At 36.9% G+C, this 24754-nt stretch overlaps 1 protein-coding gene across 11 annotated transcripts in view; it reads left to right on the top strand.

Moving 5' to 3' along the window:
• Positions 1-24754, top strand: part of FAM120C (family with sequence similarity 120C) — a 330565-nt gene that overhangs the window by 104274 nt on the left and 201537 nt on the right. For 6 of the 11 annotated variants that reach the window (XR_004479548.2, XM_033414810.2, XM_033414809.2 and 3 more), the window contains one exon: positions 22729-22843. The exons of 4 other annotated variants lie outside the window; for them this stretch is intronic. Coding sequence is in view for 6 of the 7 variants with exons in the window: in XM_033414810.2 (XP_033270701.1) it covers positions 22729-22843 (115 nt within the window). In the remaining variant the exon portion in view is untranslated. Of the gene's footprint in view, positions 1-1930; positions 14051-22728; positions 22844-24754 lie in introns of those variants that run through there. One more of the 11 variants, XM_033414812.2, reaches the window with a different exon arrangement.

The raw sequence follows: 24754 nt of genomic DNA, 5'->3' as shown, positions 1-24754 counted from the left end.
AAGATAGAAAGCCCAGAGATGAACCCACGCACCTGTGGTCAACTAATCTATGACAAAGGAGGCAAAGATATACAATGGAGAAAAGACAGTCTCTTCAATAAGTGGTGCTGGGAAAACTGGACAGCTACATGTAAAAGAATGAAATTAGAACACTCCCTAACACCATACACAAAAATAAACTCAAAATGGATTCGAGACCTAAAGTAAGACTGGACACTATAAAACTCTTAGAAGAAAACATAGGAAGAACACTCTTGGACATAAATCACAGCAAGATCATTTTTGTTTTTACAGCAAGATCTTTTTTGATCCACCTCCTAGAGTAATGGAAATAACAAAAATAAACGAATGGGACCTAATGAAACTTCAAAGCTTTTGCACATCAAAGGAAACCATAAACAAGACGAAAAGACAACCCTCAGAATGGGAGAAAGTATTTGCAAACAAATCAATGGACAAAGTATTAATCTCCAAAATATATAAACAGCTCATGGAGCTCAATATTAAAGAAACAAACAACCCAATCCAAAAATGGGCAGAAGACCTAAATAGACATTTCTTCAAAGAAGACATACAGATGGCAAGAAGAACATGAAAAGCTGCTCAACATCACTAATTATTAGAGAGATGCAAGTCAAAACTACAGTGATGTAGCACCTCACACCAGTTAGAATGGGCATCATCAGAAGATCTACAAATAACAAATGCTGGAGAGTGTTTGGAGAAAAGGGAACCCTCTTGCACTGTTTGTGGGAATGTAAATTGATACAGCCACTATGGAGAACAGCATGGAGGTTCCTTAAAACACTAAAAATAGAATTACCATGTGACCCAGCAATCCCACTACTGGGTATATACCCAGAGAAAACCATAATTCAAAAAGACACATGCACCCCAATGTTCATTGCAGCACTATTTACAATAGCCAGGTCATGGAAACAACCTAAATGCCCATTGATAGACAAATGGATAAAGAAGATATGGTACCTATATAGAATGGAATATTACTCAGCCATAAAAAGGAACACAATTGAGTCATTTGTTGAGACGTGGATGGATCTGGAGACTGTCATACAGAGTGAAGTAAGTCAGAAAGAGAAAAACAAATATCATATATTAACGCATATATGTGGAACCTAGAATAATGTTACAGATGAACCGTTTTGCAGGGCAGAAGTTGAGACACAGATGTAGAGAACAAACATATGGAAATCAGGGGGGGAAACTACAGTGGGGTGGGGATGATGGTGTGCTGAATTGGGCGATTGGGATTGCCATGTATACACTCGTGTTTAAAATTGATAACTAATAAGAACCTGCAGTATAAAAAAACAAAACAACTAATACTAAACTTTCTTTGGGTTATTTGTATGGAAATATGTTAATATAAATGTTTCAGACATTACATGAAATTTCTAAAAATCTTATATGTTCTGGTATAATGTTATAAGTCATAATTCTAGTTATTACTTTGAAATGTATATCTCAGAAATAACTAAATTTCCTTGTCAATTGCATTATTATGAACTTTCCAAAAAAAATAAAGAAGACAGTAAAGAAGGAATAAAGTAACAACACCTGGTGAGCATGTAAACAGGAAAATGCCAGATTCAAATCTACAGTGTCAATAATAACATTAAACTTTAGTGGATTAAAATCCAATCAAAAGACGGAGATTGCCAGATATATGAAAATAAAATCTAAATATATGCTATCTGCAAGAGGCACACTTTTTAAATTTTTTTAAACATCCATCTCCTTTAAACAACATAAATCATTTATCTCTAAATATATGTACTTTATTTTTTATATTTTTTATTGAAATATAGTTGATTTACAATGTTTCAGGTGTATAGCAAAGTGATTCAGTTATATGTATTATATATATATATGTTTGTATATTCAGTTTTATATTTTTTTTCTTTTTCAGATTATTTTCTATTAAGGAGACACACTTAGAGCAAAGATATAAATAGGTTGAAAGTAAAAGGATGGAAAAAGACATATGTACAAACAACAACCATAAGATTGCTGGAGTGACTATACTAATAATCATTAATAACCAGACAAAATAAACATTAAGACAATAAAATGTTACTAGAGACAAGAGAGACATTTTATAATAATAAAAGCATCAATTCATCAGGGAGCTGTAGCAATTATAAATATATGTACTTAACAAAAGGGCCCAAAAACACATGAAGTGAAAACTGACAGAAATGGAAGGAGAAAGAGACAATTCAACAATAAAAATTAGAGACTTCAATGCCCCACTTTCAAAAATGGATACAACAACTATGCAGAAGATGAACAAGGAAATAAAAGATATGATCTTACATGTATAAAACCCTAAAGACCCCAGGAAAACTGTCAGAACTAATAACTGAATTTAGTGAAGTAGCCCAGCGGTCCCCACCCTTTTTGGCACCAGGGACTGGTTTCGTGGAAAACAATTTTTCCACGTACCGGTGGTGAGGGGGTGATAGTTCAGGCGGTAATGCAAGCAATGGGGAGCCACAGATGAAGCTTTGCTCACTTGCCCATCACTCACCTCCTGCTGTGCAGCCTAGTTCCTAACAGGCCACGGACCGGGACCCCTGAAGTAGCAGGATACAAAGTCAGCACAGAAAAATCAGTTGCTTTACTATACAGAAACAATAGACAATTATAAAAGCAATTCCATTAAAAAAGCATCAAAAAGAATAAATTAATTAGGAATTAACTTCACCAAGGAGGTAAAAGACTTGTACAGTGAAAACTACAAAGTGTTGCTAAAGAAGTTAAAGACATAAATAAATGGAAACACATCACATCCTCATGGATTGGAAGACTTCATATAGTTGAAATGCCACCCAAAGTGATCTACAGATTTAATGCAGTCCTTATCAAAATCCCAATGATATTTTTGGCAAAAATAGAAAAACTCATTCCAGAATTCATATGGAATCTCAAAGGGCCCCATGTAGCCAAAACAATCTTGAAAAAAGTAAAACAAAACAGGAAGACTCACACTTCTGATTTCAAAACGTACTACAAAGCTACAATAATTAAAACAGTGTGGTATTGACAAAAAGACATATGTAGACCAATGGAACAGAATAGAGAGCTCAGAAGTAAATCTTCACATTTATTGTCAAATGATTTTTGACAGGGGTGCCAAGACCACTTAATGGGGATAAGACAGTCTTTTCAACAAATGGTGCTGGGAAAACTGGATATCCATATGCAAAAGAGTGAAGTTGGACTCTCACCTAACACCAAAATACAAGATTTAACTCAAAATGGATCAAGGAACTAAACATAAGACTTAAAACAATAAAATTCTTAGAAGAAAACATAGGACAAAAGCTTCACAATATTGGATTTGGCAATGATTTCCTGGATATGCCACCAAAAGCACAGGTAACCAAAGAACAAATAGACAAATTGGACTTCATGAAAATTTTTTAAAATCGTGCATCAAAGAAACTATCCACAGAGTAAAAAGGCAACTCACAGAATGGGAGAAAGTATCTGCAAATCATTTATCTGATAAGGGATTAATATCCAGAATATATAGAAAACTTCTAAAATTGAACAAGAAAAAAAAACAAACAATTCAAAAGGGGGCAAAGGACTTGAATAGACATTTCTCCAGAGAAGACATAGGAATGACAAATAAGCATATGAAAAGATGCTCAACATCACTAATCATTAGGGAAATGCAAATCAAAACTGCAATGAGGGCTTCCCTGGTGGCGCAGTGGTTGAGAGTCCGCCTGCTGATGCAGGAGGCATGGGTTCGTGCCCCGGTCCAGGAAGATGCCACATGCCGAGGAGCGGCTGGGCCCATGAGCCATGGCCGCTGGGCCTGCGCGTCTGGAGCCTGTGCTCCGAAACGGGAGAGGGTGCAACAGTGAGAGGCCCGCGTACTGCAAAAAAAAAAAAAAAAACCGCAATGAGATACTACTTCATATCCACTAGGATGGTAAAGGTCAAAAAATAGAAAATAACAAATGTTGTCAAAGATGTGGAGAAATTGGAACGCTTGTGCACTGTTGATGTGAATATAAAATGGATAGCTACTGTGGAAAATAGTATGGTGGTTCCTCAAAAAATTAAAAATAGAATTGCCATATGATCCAGCAATTCCACTTCCAGCTATATAGCCAAAAGAATTGAAGGCAGGGTTTTAAAGAAATATGTGTATATTCATGTTCATAGTAGCATTATTCACAGTAGCTAAAATGTGGAAGCAACACAAGTGTCCATCAAGTGATGAATGTGGTATATACATACAATGGAGTATTATTCAGCCTTTAAAAGGAAGGAAATTCTACAATACGCTACAACATGGATGAATCTTGAGGACATTATGTTAAGTGAAATAAGCCAGTCGCAAAAAGACAAATACTGTATGATTCCACTTATATGAGCTACAGAATTGGGGTGGGGAAGAATGGGTAGGTATTGTTTAATAGGTATAGAGTTTCAGTTTAACAAGATGAAAAGAGTTACGGGGATGGATGGTGGTGATGGATGCACAATGTGACTGTATTTAATACCACTGAACTGTACATTTACAAATGGTTAAGATGGTAAATTTTATGTTATGTGTATTTTACCACAATTTTTTTAGAGTATGACAAAACAGACAATTAAAACCAATAAATGAGGGCTTCCCTGGTGGCACAGTGGTTAAGAATCCACCTGCCAATGCAGGGGACACAGGTTCGATCCCTGGTCCGGGAAGATCCCACATGCCCCAGAGCAACTAAGCCCGTGCTCCACAGCTACTGAGCTTGCATTCTAGAACCCATGAGCCACAACTACTGAGCCCGTGCACCACAACTACTGAAGCCCAGGCACCTAGAGCTTGTGTTCTGCAACAAGAGAAGCCACCGCAATGAGAAGCATGTGCACCGCAACAAAGAGTAGCACCCGCTCTCCACAAGTAGAGAAAGCCCATGTGCAGCAACGAAGACCCAATGCAGCCAAAAATAAATAAATTAAATAAATAAATTTTAAAAATAAATGAGTTCAACAAAGTCACAGGATATAAGATCAATATACAAGTATCAATTGTAATTGATACACTAGTAATCAATATTCCAAAATAAAATCAAGAGAACAACTCCTTTTATAATAACCTCCAAAAGAATGAAATACTTGGTATAAATTTGAGAAAAGAAGTTCAAGACTTGTAAATTGAAAACTACAGTTAAAGAAGATTTAAATAAATGTAAAAACATCCCTTGTTCATGTATAAGAAGACATAAGGTTGTTAAGATGGCAGTAGTCCCCAAGTTTGATCTCCATATTTAACATAATCCAAAATCCCAGATGGCTTCTTTGCAGAAGTTAACAAGCTGACACTAAAATTAATGTGTAAATGCAATGGGCTCAGAGTAGCCAAAACAATCTTGAAAAAAAGAACAAAGTTGTAGATTCACACTTCCCAATTTTAACATTTACTACAAAAGCTACAGTAATTGAGATAGTGGCATATGGATAGGCATTTAAATGAATGGAGTACAGTTGAGTTCCCAGAAATAAACCCTTCCATTTATGGTCAATTGAATTTTGGCAAGGGTACCAAGATAATTTAATGGGGAAAAATAGTCGTTTCAGCAAATAGTTTTGTGATAACGATATTCATATGCAAAAGAATGAAGTTGGACCTCTACCTCACATCATACACAAAAATTAACTCAAAATGTATCATAGGTGTAAATGTAAGAGCCCAAATTATAAAACCTTTAGAAGACAACATGTGTAAATCTTCATGATCTCAGGTTAAACAATGGTTTCTTAGATATGATGCTAAAATCATAAGTAGCAAAAAGAAATTATATAAATTGGACTAGATCAAAACTAAAAGCTTGTGTGCTGGAGACAATGCCATGAAGAAAGTGAGAACACAACTCACAGAATGGGAGAAAATATTTGCAAATCATATCTGATAAGGGTATAGTATCCAGAATGTATAAAGAATTCTTACAACTCAATAATAAAGGAGAGATAATTTAATTTTTACAATGGACAAAAAAATTCAGTTGACATTTCTCCAAAGAAGATATGTAAATGGCCAATAAGCATATGAAAAGATACTCAACATCACTAATCTTTAGGAAACTGCAAATCAAAAATACAATGAGATACCAGTTGACACACATTAGGGTGGCTATAATCAAAAAGACAGACAACAGGTGTTGGTGAGGATGTGGAGAAATTGGAACACTGCTGGTGAGAACATAAAATGAAGACACATATTCACAAAGAAACATGTTCATGAATATTCATATAACATTACTCATAATATCCAAAAAGTGGAAACAACTCAAATGTCCATCAGCTGATGAATGGGTTAACAAAATGTGGTATATTTGTACAATAGAATATTATTCAACTATAAAGAGCAATTAACTATGATTTATGCTATAACATGGATGAACCCTGAAAAACATTAGGCTAAGTGAAATACACCAGTCACAAAATGACATATATTATATAGTTCTAGTTATATGAAATGTTCAGAATAGGTAAATCTGTAGATGTGTGGTTGCCAGGGACCTGGGGGAGGGGCAAATGTAGAGTGATTGCTAATGGATATGAGGTTTCTTTTTGGGTGATTTAAATGTTGTGGAATTATTTAGTGGTGATGGTTACACAGCCCTGTGAATATACTAAAAACCAGTGACTTATACACTTTTAATACATGAATTGTATACTATAATAATTTTATCTCAATAAAGCTGTAAAGTAGAAAGGAAAGTGAAATAGATCCCCAGATAACCAAAGATTAAGAGAATTTATTGCTACCAATTTGCCATACAAGAAGTATTAAAAGATGTCCTTCAGATTGAAAGGAAATGACACCAAATGAATGAATAATAACCATCTGTAAAGGTAATTACATAGATATATATAAAAAGTGGTATAAATATATTTTTTCTCATTTATTCACTTAACTGATTTAAAAGACAACTGCGTAAATCAATAATTATAAAATTTTGTGTTGGTTTTAGAATAATGGTATAATATACATGAAAATAATAATGCAATGGAGGGAGAAAAGAAGTGAACTCTTTGGAGCAATGTTTCTACCTCCTACTGGAATTACTTAGTACTAATTTGATGTGGTTTGTCAGTTAAGATGTATTTCAGGGTTTTTTTAATATAAATTTATTTATTTTTGGCTGCATTGGGTCTTCGTTGTTGTGTGCGGGCTTTCTCAAGTTGCGGCAAGCAGGGGCTACTCTTTGTTGTGGTGCCAGGCTCAGTAGTTGTGGCGCACGGGCATTGTCGCTCCGTGGCATGTGGGATCTTCCCGGACCAGGGATCGAACCCGTGTCTCCTGCATTGGCAGGCAGATTCTTAACCATGAGCCACTAGGGAAGCCCAGTTAAGATGTATTTTGTAATCTACACAGCAACCATTATGAAAATAACTAAAAATATATAAAAAACCAACAAAAATAATTAAAATGCTACACTGGAGAGTATCTATTTAATGCAGTAGAAGGCAGTAAAAGAAGAACAAACAAAAAAGTTATGAAACCTATAAATCTAAACATATCAACAACTACATCAAATGTAAATGGACTGAACATTCCAGTCAAAAGGCAGAGATTGTGAGATTGGATACAAAGCATGGACTATCTACAGGAGATATACTTTAAAGTCAAAGACACAAATAGGTTGAAAGACAAAGAATAGAAAAAATATACCATGCAAACAATAACCATATGAGAATTATAATAGCTATACTAATATCAGACAAAATAGACTTTAAGACAAGTAATGTTACTGTAGACAAATAAGATTTTGTAGTGATAAAAGGGTCCATTCATCAGGAAGATATAATAATTATCAATATAAACATGTATTCCTAACAACAGTGTCCCTAAATACATGAAGCAAAACCTGGTAGAATTTAAGAATGAAATAGACACTTCAACAATGATAGCTGAAAGCTTCAATACCCTACTCTCAATAATGGCTGGAACAACTAGACAGAAAGTCAGCAAAAATACGGAAGACTCATGCAACCAACTTGACCTGATCTGATAAAAATGATGAATTTAGATCCCTCACACTATACACAAAAATTACTCAAAATGGATCATAGACCAAAATGGGATAGTTAAAACTATCAAACTTACAGGAGAAAATTTTCATGATTTTGGGTTAGGTGAAGATTTCTTAGATACAACCGCCAAAGCAAAAGTCACCTAAAAAAAATAGATTTCATCCAAATACGAAACTTTTACGCTTCAAAAGCCACCATTAAAAAACTGAAAAGACAAACCACAGACTGGAGAAAATATTTACAAATCATATATCTGATAAAGGACTCATATCAATATATAAAGAACTCTTAAAATGTATAAGAAAATAAACAACTCAATCTAAAAATGACTAAAAGGGACTTCCCTGGTGGCGCAGTGGTTAAGAATCCGCCTGCCAATGCAGGGGACACGGGTTCAATCCACGGTCCGGGAAGATCCCACATGCTGCTGATCAACTAAGCCCGCACGCCACAATTACTGAGCCTGCACTCTAGAGCCCACAAGCCACAACTACTGAGCCTGCGTGCCACAGCTACTGAAGCCCATGCGCCCAGAGCCCGTGCTCTACAACAAGAGAAGCCACCGCAATGAGAAGCCCGTGCACTGCAATGAAGAGTAGCCCCCACTCGCCGCAGCTAAAGAAAGCCCACGCAGCAACAAAGACCCAACACAGCCATAAATAAATAAATAAACAAATAAATAAAAGAAATAATAATTAAAATGAGTAAAAGATGTGAATAGACATTTCACCAGAGAAGACATAAGTTTGGAATATAAGCACATGAAAAAATTCTCAACTTCAGTAATCATTGGGAAAATGCAAATTTAAACCACAATGAAACACCACTTCACTCAGCTGGAATAATTATAATAAAAAAGACAGACAATGACAAATGTAGGCCTGGCTGCAGAGAATTGGGATTCCCTCATACATTGCTGGTGGGAATTTAAAGTGGAGATTAGTTTGGCATTTTCTTAGAAGGTTAAACATAAATTATCATATGACTCATTTATTTCACTCCTAGGTATCTACCCAAGAGCATTGAAAAGATAGGTCCACACTAAGACTTGCACATGAATGTTCAAAGAAACAGTATTCATAATAGTCAAAAAGTAGAAATAACTCAAATATCTATTAACTGGTAGATGGATAAACGTGTGATATGTCCATCAATAAAATATTACTCAGCAGTAAAATCAAACTACTGGTGCATGTCAGAGCATGAATCAACCTCAAAATCATTATGCTTCGTGACGATGAAAGAAATCAAAGAAAGTTCATACACTTACCACTGAAAAACTCAGTTCTCAAATTGATCTGTAGGTTTATTACAAAACCTGTGGGCTTAATGCAAGGATTTAATGGATGTAGACAAACTTATTCTAAAATTTATATAGAAAGGCATAGGCCCTTACAATAGCTAAAACAATCTTGCAAAAGAAGAAAGAAGTATAGGAATCACTCTACCCAATATTGAGGCTTAATATTGTAGCTAAAGTAGTCAAGACAATGGAGGTATTTGCTAACTGATAAACACATAGGTCAATGGAACAAAATTAAGAACCTAGAAATAGAACAACACAAATATGCTCAACTGATTTTTTACAAAAGTGCAAAAACAATTCAGTGGAGAAAGGATAGCCTTTTCAACAAATGGTGTTGGAACAATTGGACATCCATAGGCCAACAAACAACACTTCGACCTAAACCTCAAACATTATACAAAAATTAACTCAACCTTGTTTAAGGAAGGCATCCTAGGAACTTGCTTAAAAAACTGGGAATTTTTGAAGAAAGCACTAACCATTCTGTCTCTAGACTGCTGTTCTAATCTACAGATCCTGGACTTGAGTTGCCACATTTCCTGCCTCCAGCCAGCCCTACTCGCTTCAGACTGGCCTCCACAATCTTAATTGGCAAGAGCCAATTCCTCAGTACCTATTCTGTTGCTCCTGTTTGTTCTGAATTCAGTGGTTTTTGTGTCCTGACAGACTCCTTGGTTTGTCTCGAGGCTGAAGTCAAGGGGAGATTCTCTCAGCAACCAAGGACCTCTCTGTTCAGTCCTGAATGGGTTTCTCCTCCAGTTGCAGGGCTTGTCCCTCTACTTGTGCTACTAAATGTATAAAAGTATATAGTTATACCATCCCCTAGATTCTCTAACTGTTGAATATATTGTGCAGTATTAAATACATTGCACCCTTAAAGCTGTCTGTCCATTTAAAAACTCTGAACAAAGGGCCACCATATACTTGAGCTCAGTGTTTGGTGAAGTTTAAATGTAAATAAAATAAAAATACTAGCATATCTCCCCCCAAAATCAACTCAAAATGGATCATAGACTTAAATGTAAATATAAAACTATACAAATTTTAGAAAGATGGAAATATTTTCAGGTTCTAGAGCTAGGCAAATTGTTCTTAGACTTGTTGCCAAAAGCATGATCCATAAAAGGAAAAATTTATAAATTGGACCTCATCAGAATTAAAAACGTTTGCCGGTTGAATGCCCATGTAAGGAGGATGAAAAGACAAGCTACGAAGTGGGAGAAAATATTTGCAAACCACATATTTGAGAAAAGCCTAGTGTCTAGAATATATAAAGAGCTCTCAAAACTCATCAAGAAAAAACCAGACAAATAATTTAATTAGAAAATGGCAAAATACATGACATTTCACTGAAGAGGGTATACGATGACCAAAAAACACATGAAAAGATGTTCAATATTATTAGCCATTAGGGAAATGCAAGTTAAAACCACAATGAGATATCATTACACACCTCTCAGAATGGCTCATGTAAGAAATAATGATAATACTACATGATGGGGAAAACACAAACTGGATCATTCATACATTGGTGTTGGAAATGTAGAATGGTACAGTCACTTTGAAAAACAATTTGGCAGTTTCTTTAAAAACCACTGTACAACTCAGCAATTGCACTGTTGGGCATTTACCCCAGAGAAGTGAACATTTACGTCCCCACAGAAACCTGTACACTAAGGTCACTAATGTTTATAGCACCTTTATTCTTTCATTTATTTATTTATTCTTTTATTTATTTATTTATTCATTCATTCTTTCTTTTATTTATTCATTCATTCATTTATTTATGGCTGCATTGGGTCTTCATTGCTGCTCGTGGGCTTTCTCTAGTTGCAGAGAGCGGAGGCTACTCTTCGTTGTGGTGCAACGGCTTCTCATTGCGGTGGCTTCTCTTGTTGCGGAGCACGGGCTCTAGGTGCGTGGGCTTCAGTAGTTGTGGCACGCAGGCTCAGTGGTTGTGGCTCGAGGGCTCTAGAGCACAGGCTCAGTAGTTGTGGCACATGGGCTTAGTTGCTCAGCGGCATGTGGGATCTTCCCGGACCAGGGTTCGAACCTGTGTCCCCCGCATTGGCAGGCAGATTCTTAACCACTGCACCACTAGGGAAGTCCCAGGACCTTGATTCGTAATACCCCAAAGTTGGAAGCAACTCAGATTTCTCTCAGTGGATGAATTATTCAACTATTGTACACACATATGATGGAATTCTACTCAGCAATGAAAAGCAACAAACTTTTTTTTTTTTGTCTACACCAAGCGGCTTGCAGGGTCTTAGTTCCCAGACCAGGTATTGAACCCAGGCCCTCGGCAGTGAAAGCGTGGAGTCCTAACCACTGGACCACCAGGGAATTCCCAAAAAGCAACAAACTTTTAATAACACACAACTTAGATGAATCTTAAAGGAATTGTCTTAGGTAAAAAAGCCAATCCCCAAAGATTACCTGCTGTGTGATTCCATTTATATAACATTGCTGAAATGACAAAATTAGGGAAATGAAGAACAGATTAGTGATTGCCAGGGGTTAAATACATCAGTGGGGGAAGAAGAGAGGTGTGGTTATAAAAGGTAATATGAGGGATCCTTGTGGTAGAACTGTTCTATATCTTCTTTTTTTAACATCTTTATTGGAGTACAATTGCTTTACAATGGTGTGTTAAGTTTCTGCTGTATAACAAAGTGAATCAGCTATACATAAACATATATCCCCATATCTCCTCCCTCTTGCGTCTCCCTCCCACCCTCCCTATCCCACCCCTCTAGGTGGACACAAAGCACCGAGCTGATCTCCCTGTGCTATGTGGCTACTTCCCACTAGCTATCTATTTTACATTTGGTAGTGTATATATGCCCATGCCACTCTCTCACTTCGTCCCAGCTTGCCCTTCCCCCTCCCCGTGTCCTCAGGTCCATTCTCTACATCTGCGTCTTATACCTGTCCTGCCCCTAGGTTCTTCAGAACCATTTTTTTTTGGATTCCATATATATGTGTTAGCATACGGTATTTGTTTTTCTCTTTCTGACTTACTTCACTCTGTATGACAGCACCATATATATATATATTTTTTTAACATCTTTATTGGAGTATAATTGCTTTACAATGGTGTGTTAGTTTCTGCTTTATAACAAAGTAAATCAGCTATACATATACATATATCCCCATATCTCCTCCCTCTTGCGTCTCCCTCTCACCCTCCCTATCCCACCCTGCGGCTGCTTCCCACTAGCTATCTATTTTACATTTAGTACCATATATCTTTAAGCCCTTTAAAAATTAATTTTATCAGAGAAGATATACATGGAACACCTACTGTGTATAAGGTACTGTTAGATTACAAGGTTAAAATAAAACTCGGTTAATACCCTCAAGTTCCCCCAGACTGTCCAACAAACATCTACTAAGCACCCATAGGTGCTGGGGAAACAGATATGAGAAAGACCTAGTCTCTGTCTTCGGGGAGTTCCCAGTAGAGCAGAGGAGACACTCATGAACAGACAACTTCAGTACAATGTGGTAAGTGCACGGAACAGTAGAGGTGAGTGTAGAGAGCTCTGGGAGTACATAGGAGTTATTAACCTATCCAGGCTACACAGGGAAGGGATAGGAGTAGTGTTGGGAGCTTATAAAGCAATAAGAAGGTAAGAAAAGAACCATCTGGCATAGATACATATATAACAATGCCCCCAAACAGCCTTCTTACTTTATACTTGAGGAGCAAACTAAGCAGTAGAGTCTATAGAAAACAGTGAGTAAACAATGGGGTGACGAATTCTTTCCTCCTTCGTCTCCATATGTTGTGGTTAACCCACCACATATGCTCCCTAGAGGTTCCAGTCCACATCTACAGTCTGAAACCTAAGCATCTCCATGCATAATGGGGCCTCAAGAAATGTCATGGAACACTGACTCTCATTGACAGAACAATATCCTAAGTCGCTTCATGGTCTGCTATAGCATATCCTCTGGGGGTTGCAGAAGATTGGACCTCTAATCACTGGTTGGGGCATGTGTATCAGCTTTTTCAGAAAAGATTATTTGGCTGAAGAGCCTCACATATCCTATCATAAAAGTTACAATTCTCTATCCTATGTTGCTGTCTTAACATACCTTAAACTAAAACTGTATTCATAAAGGGTTTATATACATTTTAAAAACAACAAAATATCCTTTAAATATAAGGCAATCGAGCAGAAGCAAGAAGAACTACAATCCTGCAGCCTGTGGAACAAAAACCACATTCACAGAAAGATAGACAAGATGAAAAGGCAGAGGGCTATGTACCAGATGAAGGAACAAGATAAAACCCCAGAAAAACAACTAAATGAAGTAGAGATAGGCAACCTTCCAGAAAAAGAATTCAGAATAATGATAGTGAAGATGATACAGGACCTCGGAAAAAGAATGGAGGCAAAGATCGAGAAGATGCAAGAAATGTTTAACAAAGACCTAGAAGAATTAAAGAACAAACAAACAGACATGAACAATACAATAACTGAAATGAAAACTACACTAGAAGGAATCAATAGCAGAATAACTGAGGCAGAAGAACGGATAAGTGACTTGGAAGACAGAATGGCGGAATTCACTGCTGCAGAACAGAATAGAGAAAAAGGAATGAAAAGAAATGAGGACAGCCTACGAGACCTCTGGGAAAACATTAAATGCAACAACATTCGCATTATATGCATCCCAGAAGGAGAAGAGAGAGAGAAAGGACCAGAGAAAAGATTTCAAGAGATTATAGTCAAAAACTTCCCTAACATGGGAAAGGAAATAGCCACCCAAGTCCAGGAAGCGCAGCGACTCCCATACAGGATAAACCCAAGGAGAAACACACCAAGACACATAGTAATCAAATTGGCAAAAAATTAAAGACAAAGAAAAATTATTGAAAGCAGCAAGGGAAAAACGACAAATAACTTACAAGAAACTCCCATAACGTTAACAGCTGATTTCTCAGCAGAAATTCTACAAGCCAGAAGGGAGTGGCATGATATACTTAAAGTGATGAAAGGGAAGAACCTACAACCAAGATTACTCTACCACACAAGGATCTCATTCAGATTCGATGGAGAAATCAAAAGCTTTACAGACAAGCAAAAGCTAAGAGAATTCAGCACCACCAAACCAGCTCTACAACAAATACTAAAGGCACTTCTCTAACAAGAGAAGAAAAGGACCTACAAAAACAAACCCAAAACAATTAAGAAAATGGTCATAGGAACATACATATTGATAATTACCTTAAACGTGAATGGATTAAATGCTCCAACCAAAAGACACAGGCTTGCTGAATAGATACAAAAACAAGACCCATATATATGCTGTCAACAAGAGACCCACTTCAGACCTAGGGACACATACAGACTGAAAGTGAGGGGATGGAAAAAGATATTCCATGCAAATGGAAATCAAAAGAAAGTTGGAGTAGCAATACTCATATCAGGTAAAATACACTTTAAAATAAAGAACGTTATAAGAGACAAGGAAGAACACTACATAATGATCAAGGGATCGATCCAAGAAGAAGATATAACAATTATAAATATATATGCACCCAACATAGGAGACCTCAATACATAAGGCAACTGCTAACAGCTATAAAAAAGGAAATTGACAGTAACACAATAATAGTGGGGGACTTTAACACCTCACTTACACCAATGGACAGATCATCCAAAATGAAAATAAATAAGGAAACAGAAGCTTTAAATGACACAATAGACCAGATAGATTTAATTGATATTTATAGGACTTTCCATCCAAAAACAGATTACACTTTCTTCTCAAGTGCACATGGAACATGCTCCAGGATAGATCACATCCTGCGTCACAAATCAACCCTCAGTAAATTTAAGAAAATTGAAATTATATCAAGCATCTTTTCCAACCACAATGCTATGAGATTAGAAATGAATTACAGGGGGAAAAACATAAAACACACAAACACATGGAGGCTAAACACTACGTTACTAAATAACCAAGAGATCACTGAAGAAATCAAAGAGGAAATCAAAAAATACCTAGAGACAAATGACAATGAAAACACAACAATCCAAAACGTATGGGATGCAGCAAAAGCAGTTCTAAGAGGGAAGTTTATAGCTATACAAGCCTAGCTCAAGAAACATGCAAAATCTCAAATAAATAATCTAACCTTACACCTAAAGCAACTAAAGAAAGAACAAACAAAACCCAAAGTTAGCAGAAGGAAAGAAATCGTAACGATCACAGCAGAAATAAATGAAATAGAAACAAAGAAAACAATAGCAAAGATCAATAAAACTAAAAGCTGGTTCTTTGAGAAGATAAACAAAATTGATAAACCATTAGCCAGACTCATCAAGAAAAAGAGGGAGAGGACTCAAATCAATAAAATTAGAAATGAAAAAGGAGAAGTTACAACAGACACCACAGAAATACAAAGCATCCTAAGAGACTACTACAAGCAACTCTATGCCAATAAAATGGACAAATTCTTAGAAAGGTATAACCTTCCAAGACTGAACCAGGAAGAAATAGAAAATATGAACAGACCAATCACAAGTAATGAAATTGAAACTGTGATTAAAAATCTTCCAAAAAAAAAAGTCCAGGACCAGATGGCTTCACAGGTGAATTCTATCAAACATTTAGAGAAGAGCTAACACCTATCCTTCTCAAACTCCTCCAAAAAATTGTGGAGGAAGGAACACTCTCAAACTCATTCTATGAGGCCACCATCACCCTGATAACGAAACCAGACAAAGATACTACAATAGAAGAAAATTACAGACCAATATCACTGATGAATATAGATGCAAAAATCCTCAACAAAATACTATCAAACAGAATCCAACAGCACATTAAAAGGATCATACACCATGATCAAGTGGGATTTATCCCAGGGATGCAAGGATTCTTCAATATACGCAGATCAATCAATGTGATACACCATATTAACACATTGAAGAATAAAAATCATATGATCATCTCAATAGATGCAGAAAAAGCTTTTGACAAAATTCAACACCCATTTATGACAAAAACTCTCCAGAAAGTGGGCACAGAGGGAAATAAATAAATAAATAAATAAATATAAGGCAATCTTTTAGTTTTTCTCACGTGCTGTTTTCATCAACCTTATCAGTTCCCTGAACCTGCTGGTTGTGCTGTGGAGAGAGGGTATATAAGGCCTGTGGAATCTAATCCTTGTCTTTCTGTGTCTGACTTATTACACTTAGTATGGTAATCTCTAGGTCCATCCATGTTGCTGCAAATGGCATTATTTCATTCTTTTTTATGAGAAAGACAAATGTCATATGATATCGCTTATATGTGGAATCTAAAAAAAATGATACAAAGGAACTTATTTATAAAACAGAAACAGACTCAAGACAGAAAACAAACTTATGGTTACCAAAGGGGAAAGGTAGGGAGGGAGTACGGGATTAAGAGATACACACTACTATATATAAAATAGATAAACAACAAAGACCTACTGTATAGTACAGGGAACTATATTTAGTATCTTGTAATAACCTATAATGGAAAAGAATCTGAAAAAGAAGTGTATATACAGATATATATATATCTGAATCGCCTTGCTGTACACCTGAAACTAACACAACATTGTAAATCAACTATACTTCAATAAAAATAAAAGTTAAAAAAAGAATCTAATCCTTGAACCAGACTTCAGGGTTAGATGTTGAGTCTTAGTGACAAAGCCTTACTTCTCACCACTTTCTTGTGTAGAGATATTTGCTGCCCAAGGCTTTTGCCTCCTAAAACTTAGCCTAATTAGAGCCTGATTGGATTTGGCCACTAGAAAGCCTGCTGCACTTTTGATGCACGGTTTCCTGTGCTCCAGAGAGCTCTGCTGTTCAGAGGCTCATAAAGCACACTCCTGGACAGCTTCTCAGGCCCGGGTTTCTGCTCCTTGGCCGGCTCTGTGCTTTATTACCTCCTGAGGTACTTACCCACTTGCCTGTTCTCAAGTTACTTCCCCAGGCCCACAGTTTGACAGTGCTTTCCTAGGGGACACAGCCAGCCTCCCTGTTGCTCCAAACCAGCTGGAGGACTTGCAAAAGCCAGAAGCAACCACTTACATGGGCCTGGCCTTGAAAATGGAATGCCTCACCTTTCTCACACCAATTAGTGAAGGATGGGATCTGTATTAAAGGGAAGAATGTTAAGCGAATCTTTCCAGAAAATGAACGGAAAAGACAAGCAAGAAGGGGTGGGCATGTTCTTCAAATGGTAGGGCTCCTTGTTCTGTTGGGAATCATCCCAGAGCTGGAAAAGATGCCAGAGCTGTGGGAGAGGGTGAGCAAGTGAGCTAATGATCAAGCATTTTGACCTGGGTTCAAGTGGATATGGCAGAATTACCTTAGACCATGTTCCAACTTCACTCTTTTCCTTAAATTTTATTTTATGCTCCTTTCCAAAAAAGTTGCTTTCTAGTTTTTGTTTGTTTGCTTGTTTATTCATTTGCAAAAGGGAGTTGGCAAACCCAAAACATGGTTGGATGTCAAAGGAGTTGGCTAGAACATTTGAGTCCTATACAAACACCATAATCTAAGGTCTTGGCCCAAGCTACAAACAATTTTCAGGAAACAACAAGTACACAGTGATTAAGTTGAAGCTAACATAAAAGGATTTCCAAGGTTGAGACCCTATGGATCCCACAGGGGAGAGGAATAAGAAGCACTTCATTGAGAGTTCCCTACTCAATATAGCTCTCATTAAGTGCTCACCAATTTAAATGTAATTCCACCAATAACCACTCTGTGAGGAAGGTGTTGTTATTCTCCCTATTGAACAGATAAGAAGGCAAGTTTCAGAGAGGTGAAGTGACTTTCCTGAGTTCAAACCGTTACTAAATGGCAGAGCCAGGATTTGAACTCATGCCTAACACACAGTAGAGTCTCAGCTCATGCATATTGTTTATGGAATGAATAAATGAATGAACAGTCTTTTGAGTAGAACTGTTCTGTATCTTGATTGGGTCAGTATCAATACCTGGTTGTGATATTGTACTATAGTTTTGTAAGATATTACCATTAGGAGAACTGGGTAAAGTGTTCAAGGGATCCCTCATTTTTATTCCTTACAACTGCATGTGAATCTACAATAATATCAAAATTAAAAGTTTAATTAAAGTAAAAACTATGCTAAGGAAAGAAGCCAGACACAAAAGGCCACATATTATATTATTCCATTTATATGAAATGTCCAGAAAGGCAAATCTATAGAGAGAGAAAGTTGTTAGAGATAGTAAAGTTGATAGAAAGTGATTGCCCAGGGGTGGGAATGGGGAGTGACTGCGCATGGGCCTGAGGAATCTTTTGGGGGCAATGCAAATGTTCTAAAACTCAACTGTGGTGATAGTTGCCCAACTCTGTAAGTTTACTAAAAATCATTAAATTCTACACTTACAATGGATGAATTGTATGGTGTGTAAACTATGCCTCAATAAAGCATTTTTGGTAAGTTTCTGTATATGTAAAATTACTGCAAAATAAAAGATTTATTTTGAAAAAATGAAGTAGTGTTAAAGAACAAAATAAAGACTTGAGACCCTCCCCACAAAAAAGGAAAGACGTAAAAAGATCAATAACTATGACTATATCTATATGCCAAAATACATAAAATTAAAGACAAATGACAAACTGGGAAAATATTTGCTACAGTTATAACAGACAGTGTGTCAGTATTCTCAATATATAAAAGCTTTTTAAATACTAGCATCCCCAAACAAAAGTGGGTAAATGACACTCTCTTCGGATTCATTTGTTTACAAGAAAGAAAAGCCACTCTAGCTATCTTGTTGTAAAGATATAACAGGTAGTCTCATAGTCATCTAAGGACCAGAAAAGTGGTGTACACAGGGAATAGTACTGGAAAGGCAGGAACAGAGACTGCCCACTCTCTCACGGACCTGTGTAGCTCTTCTTTCTGCTTGTCTGTTTCATCATCCTCTGAATCTCTTAGCTCAAATTCTCAAGACTCTGGCAAGCCATGGATTGATTTGACTTGGATCAGCTGTCCACTGTGTGTCCAAATAGCTGTCACTATTATAAAGATTAAGGCTTTAGATTATCTGAGACAGAGCAATAGACAGAACAAGCAAATTCACTGACATGTCTATGATAGACATAGACCAGCCATAGAAGTAAATACGTGTTTGGGAAAAATATGCAACCTCATCATTAGCAATCAAAGAGACAGAAATTTAAATAGCAAGAGACTTTTTTTGCCCATAAAAACATCAAAGATTAATGATAATTCATGCTGACATACTACTGGGAGTTAGGACAAATGGGTCTGGAAAACAATTTTTTTAATTAATTAATTTGTTTTTATTTTTGGCTGTGTTGGGTCTTCATTGCTGTGCGTGGACTTTCTCTAGTTCCGGCGAGCAGGGGCTACTCTTCGTTGTGGTGCGCGGGCTTCTCATTGCAGTGGCTTCTCTTGTTGCAGAGCACGGGCTCTAGGCGCGCAGGCTTCAGTAGTTGTGGCACGCGGGCTCTAGAGTGCAGGCTCAGTAGTTGTGGCGCCCGGGCTTAGGTGTTCCGTGGCATGTGGGATCTTCCTGGGCCAGGGCTCGAACCCGTGTCCCCTGCATTGGCAGGCGGATTCTTAACCACTGTGCCACTAGGGAAGCCCTGGAAAACACTTTTGCAATATGTATTGAGGACCTTTAAAATGGACATAACCTTTGACATAATAATTCCACTTCTAGAAATCTATCTTAAGGGAATGAATAATCAGAGATACAGCGAGATTTATATATGTGAATATCTTTGTAGTATTTTTTATAATAAAAGAAAAACAATGAACAGTATAAGTGTCCAATATTATAGGATATTTAAGTAAATTGATAAACATACAAGGAACATACAGTCATTTAAAATCATATTTTTGAAAAGTATTTAATGAATGAAAGGTTCTTATAGTATTATGTTGAGTGGAAAAAGCAAGATATAATATTCTATATATAGTGTGAAAGAGAGAGAAAAAATTGAGATTTGAGATGCTAGGAAGAAAGAAGCCAAAATCGTGAACTTAACAGTGGTTATATCTAAATGGTAAGATTACAAATTATTTCCGTTTTTACTTTTCATTTTCTTCATACATTTTTTGGCTTTTTAAATGTTTTCTGAATGAGAATGAACTTGAACTTTTGTAATCAGAATAAAATCATAAATGTTGCTTAAAATTCAAAGACATGGAGGAAAGACATGGAGTAAAAGTAGAGACCACTAAATATTAAAGCATATTTAAAATTTAAGTCAGTATGGTACTGGCATGAGAAATAAAACACAGAATAAATAGGGTAGAAACAGATTCTTGTATGTGTGAGAATTTAATATAAGATATGGGAGGCTTCACCAAATAGTAAAAGAAGGATTATACCATGATTGAATTAGTTACAAATAGTAACCAAGAGTTCTGCTATGCCATATGCTAAGTGCTTTTATATTCATTTTCTCCTTTACTTATTACAACCTTTGAGATTTAGATAGTATTATCCCCATTTTAGAGATGAGTGAACTCAAGTCCCTAGAGCTTTAGGCATTTGCCCAGAGTCACATATAAAAGTAGTGGAACCTATGTTGGAACCAAGTATGTCAGATTCCAAGTCTCTATTCTATTCTACCACATTCTATGTATATAAAGTTCCTGGCAAGGTATCTAGAATACAAGAGGCATGTAGTAAGTGTTATTCCTATGAGTAACTTATACTTTCCTGCATATATTATAATGTAATATTTAATGCTTTATATAGTATATATAATAATGTAAATACTAGTAATAGTAATATGATAAATATATCATCTTAATAACTCTTGTCTTTGTCCCCTGGCCTTCTCTGTGCCCTCAGCCAGTGCCTTTGTTCAGACCTCTTTGGCCACAGGTTGCTTCAGTTGCCTCCTAACTGGTATCCATACCTCTTGTCCCTTACCCTCTGAGCCAGTCAATATCAAACCAATCTCCTGCTGACAATCCTTAACTGTCTTCATATATTTTCAGGGTGAAGGTCCAAATTTCTTAATATTGTTTCTGAGACCCTTCACGATCTGGCCTACTTTCTTTTTTTTCCAGTTTTATTGAAAAATAATTGACATACATCACTGTATAATTTTAAGGTCTACAGCATGATGGTTTGATTTACATACATTGTGAAATGATTACCACAATAGCTTTAGTTAACATCCATCATCTCATATAGATACAATAAAAATGAAAGAGAAAAAATTTCTCCTTATGATGAGAACTCTTAGGTTCTACTCTCTTAATAACTTTCCTATATACCGTGCATCAGTGTTAGCTATAGTCACCATGTTGTACTTTACATCCCTAGTACTTACTTATCTTTTAACTGGAAGTTTGTACCTTTTGACCACCTTCTTCTAATTCCTCCTCCCCCACCTCCCCCATCCCCTGTCTCTGATAACCACAAATATCATCTCCTTTTCAATGAGTTTGGTGGGGTTTTTTAAATTTATTATTGTATTCCACATATAAGTGAGATCGTACAATATTTTTCTGTCTCTGACTTATGTCGCTTAGCATAATGCCTTCAGGGTCTATCCATGTTGTTGTAAGTGGTAGGATTTCCTCATTTTTGTATGGCTGAATAATATTCCATGGTGTATATAAACACCACAACTTCTTTAGCCATTTGTTCATTGATGGATGCCTAGGTTGTTTCCATGTCTTGGCTATATAATACCGCAGTGAACATGGGGGTGCAGGTATCTTTTCAAGTGCATGTTTTTGTTTCCTTCGGATATAGCATTACAGGAGGTAGAATTGCTGGATGATGTAGTCGTTCTAGTTTTAATTTTTTGAGGAATCTCCATACTGTTTTCCATAGTTTGGCCTACTTTCTAATCTCACCTCCTGTCACTGCAAACCTGCTTAGCTCCAGCACTATGGGCCCTGGTATATCATACTGAACTCCACACCTCCATGCCTTTACACATGCTGTTCTCTCAGTCTAGAGCATCCTTTCTCCACCATTTGTCTCACTGATTTCTATAGCCCTTTGTAACAGCTCCTATTGACTTTTTCTTCAGGATGCCTTCCTTACTCTTCCAGTAGTAGCCCTCTTCTGTGCTCCTGTAGCACCCTGTGCATTCTTCTATCTTGGTACTTAACACACTGTCCTGTCTTTGTTGACATACGTGCCTGTCTCCTCTACTACCTAGATGGTAAGTAACCAAAGGCAGAGATTCTTTTATGTTATTTCATTGGAATTATCAGAACCTAGCTAGAGTCTGGCCCATGGCCAGACCCTAGCTTAATAAGTGTTTGTGAAATGAATAAATGAGCTTTTGTCACCTAATGATGGTTTTATCTTCTAGATATATGGTTCAGTGGCCTGGTGGCCGAATCCTGCATCGCCATGAGCTAGACACCTTCCTTGCACAGGCAGTATCTACTCAGCTTTATGAACCAGATCAGCTTCAAGAACTCAAGGTGATTTGATCGATCCTCATTTAAATTCTTTCTTTTATGAGCTCATAGCTTTATTTTAGGTCTTTTTTTCCTGGAGCTGGGGAGAAGAGTAAGTTCTGCAGGTAAATGTTTGATTTACTTTAGCCAAATATTTATGTCTATTAATAAAGCCAACACTGTTCACGTAGTGATAGGTGAGAATGGGTAGAAAAAAATGGATATTGTGTAAGGCAAATAAGTTGTGGCCCATAGGCCACAGTAAGGTTTCCAACTCTTACAAAAGATGCTACAGGGGACTTATCCTGGTGTTCCCTGTTTGTCTCTGAGTAAATGTCCACCCTCCCTTTTTTATTGAAGTATAGTTGATTTACAATATTGTGTTAGTTTCAAGTGTAAGCACAGTGATTCAGTACTTTTGCAGATTATATTCCACTGTAGGTTATTATAAGATAATGGGTATAATTCCCTGTGCTACCCTCCCTTTTGAAATAATACTTATTGGGTGTTAGAGGAAAATCTAGAAAAGCATAAGGAAGAAAGTAAATCCACCATATAACTGAAGGCAGTAAAATATAGTAGGTTGGAGGGCAGGCTCTGAAGCCAGGCTGGCTTGACTTTGAATCTTAGCTTCATTACCTTCTAGCTATGTGTCCTTGGGCAGGTTGCTTAACCCCTGTAGCTTCAGTTTCCTTACTTGTAGGGTTATGAAGATATTAAATAAAATAATCCATGCAAAACACTTAGAACAGTGTCTAGCACATTTTAAGTACACAGTACTCAATAAATATTAGGTACTAATGCAGGACATTCCTCTTCCAACTTCAGTAGCCATGGTCCTTTCAGGCCCTAGTATAAACTAGAAGATAAAGTCTAGTAAGTCTTACAAAATCTTGATTTCAGTAGGGTCAACTAAGGAAAAGATGAAAACAGTCTTAGACAGACAGTGTGGGTTCCTTTTTACAGTAAATGTGATACTGCTTGGTGCTAGAGCAGGTACTGACAACTCCACACCACACCTAGGAGGGGGCCTGCAAGTACTTCCCCTTTTCCTGGTAAAGCCATCTAACAGGCCAACTTGAGATAACCACTGTGAACATTTTGATGGTTTTTTCCAGACTTTTGTCAGGTATTTTCTACATAGTTGAAATATTATTTATGTAATTATATACTGTATTTTTAAACTTAATATAGCACATATTTTCTATGTCTTAAAAATTTCTGCTAAATATTTTATCATATGGATGTATCATTTAATTATTCTAATGTTGGCCATTTGGTTTCCAGTTTTCACCTATTATATGTAATTATTAACATCTTTTTTTAAAATTTTTTTTGGCTGCATTGGGTCTTCGTTGCTGCGCACGGGCTTTCTCTAGGTGCGGCGAGCGGGGGCTACTCTTCGTTTCGGTGTGCGTGCTTCTCATTGCGGTGCACGTGTTCCTCATTGCAGTGGCTTCTCTCGTTGCGGAGCTTGGGCTCTAGGCACGCAGGCTTCGGGAGTTGTGGCACATGGGCTCAGTAGTTGTGGCTCGCGGGCTCTAGAGCGCAGGCTCAGTAGTTGTGGCGCATGGGCTTAGTTGCTCTGTGGCATGTGGGAGCCTCCTGGACTCAGGTTTGAACCCGTGTCCCCTGCATTGGCAGGCAGATTCTTAACCACTGTGCCTCCAGGGAAGTCCTGTAATTAATATCTTTATGCATAGAGCTTTATTCACATCTCTACTTCCTTAGAATAGATTCCTAAAAGTAGAATTTCTGAGTCAACAAATGTGAACATTTTTAAGGTTCTTGATATATATTGCTTAATTGTAATATACATTACTCATTAGTTTTATTTGAGTGTGCCCATTTATTTCACCATATCCTCATCAGCATTGGGTGTTCTTTTGGTCTTTAGTTTTGTTTTAATTTTTTTCTAATTTGACAGGCAGAAAA

The sequence above is a fragment of the Orcinus orca genome, chromosome X (assembly GCF_937001465.1).
Source record: "Orcinus orca chromosome X, mOrcOrc1.1, whole genome shotgun sequence".
In the NCBI taxonomy this organism is placed as follows: domain Eukaryota; kingdom Metazoa; phylum Chordata; class Mammalia; order Artiodactyla; family Delphinidae; genus Orcinus; species Orcinus orca.
Note: the sequence above shows the minus strand (reverse complement) of the source record. Positions and strands in the feature narration are given on the sequence as shown.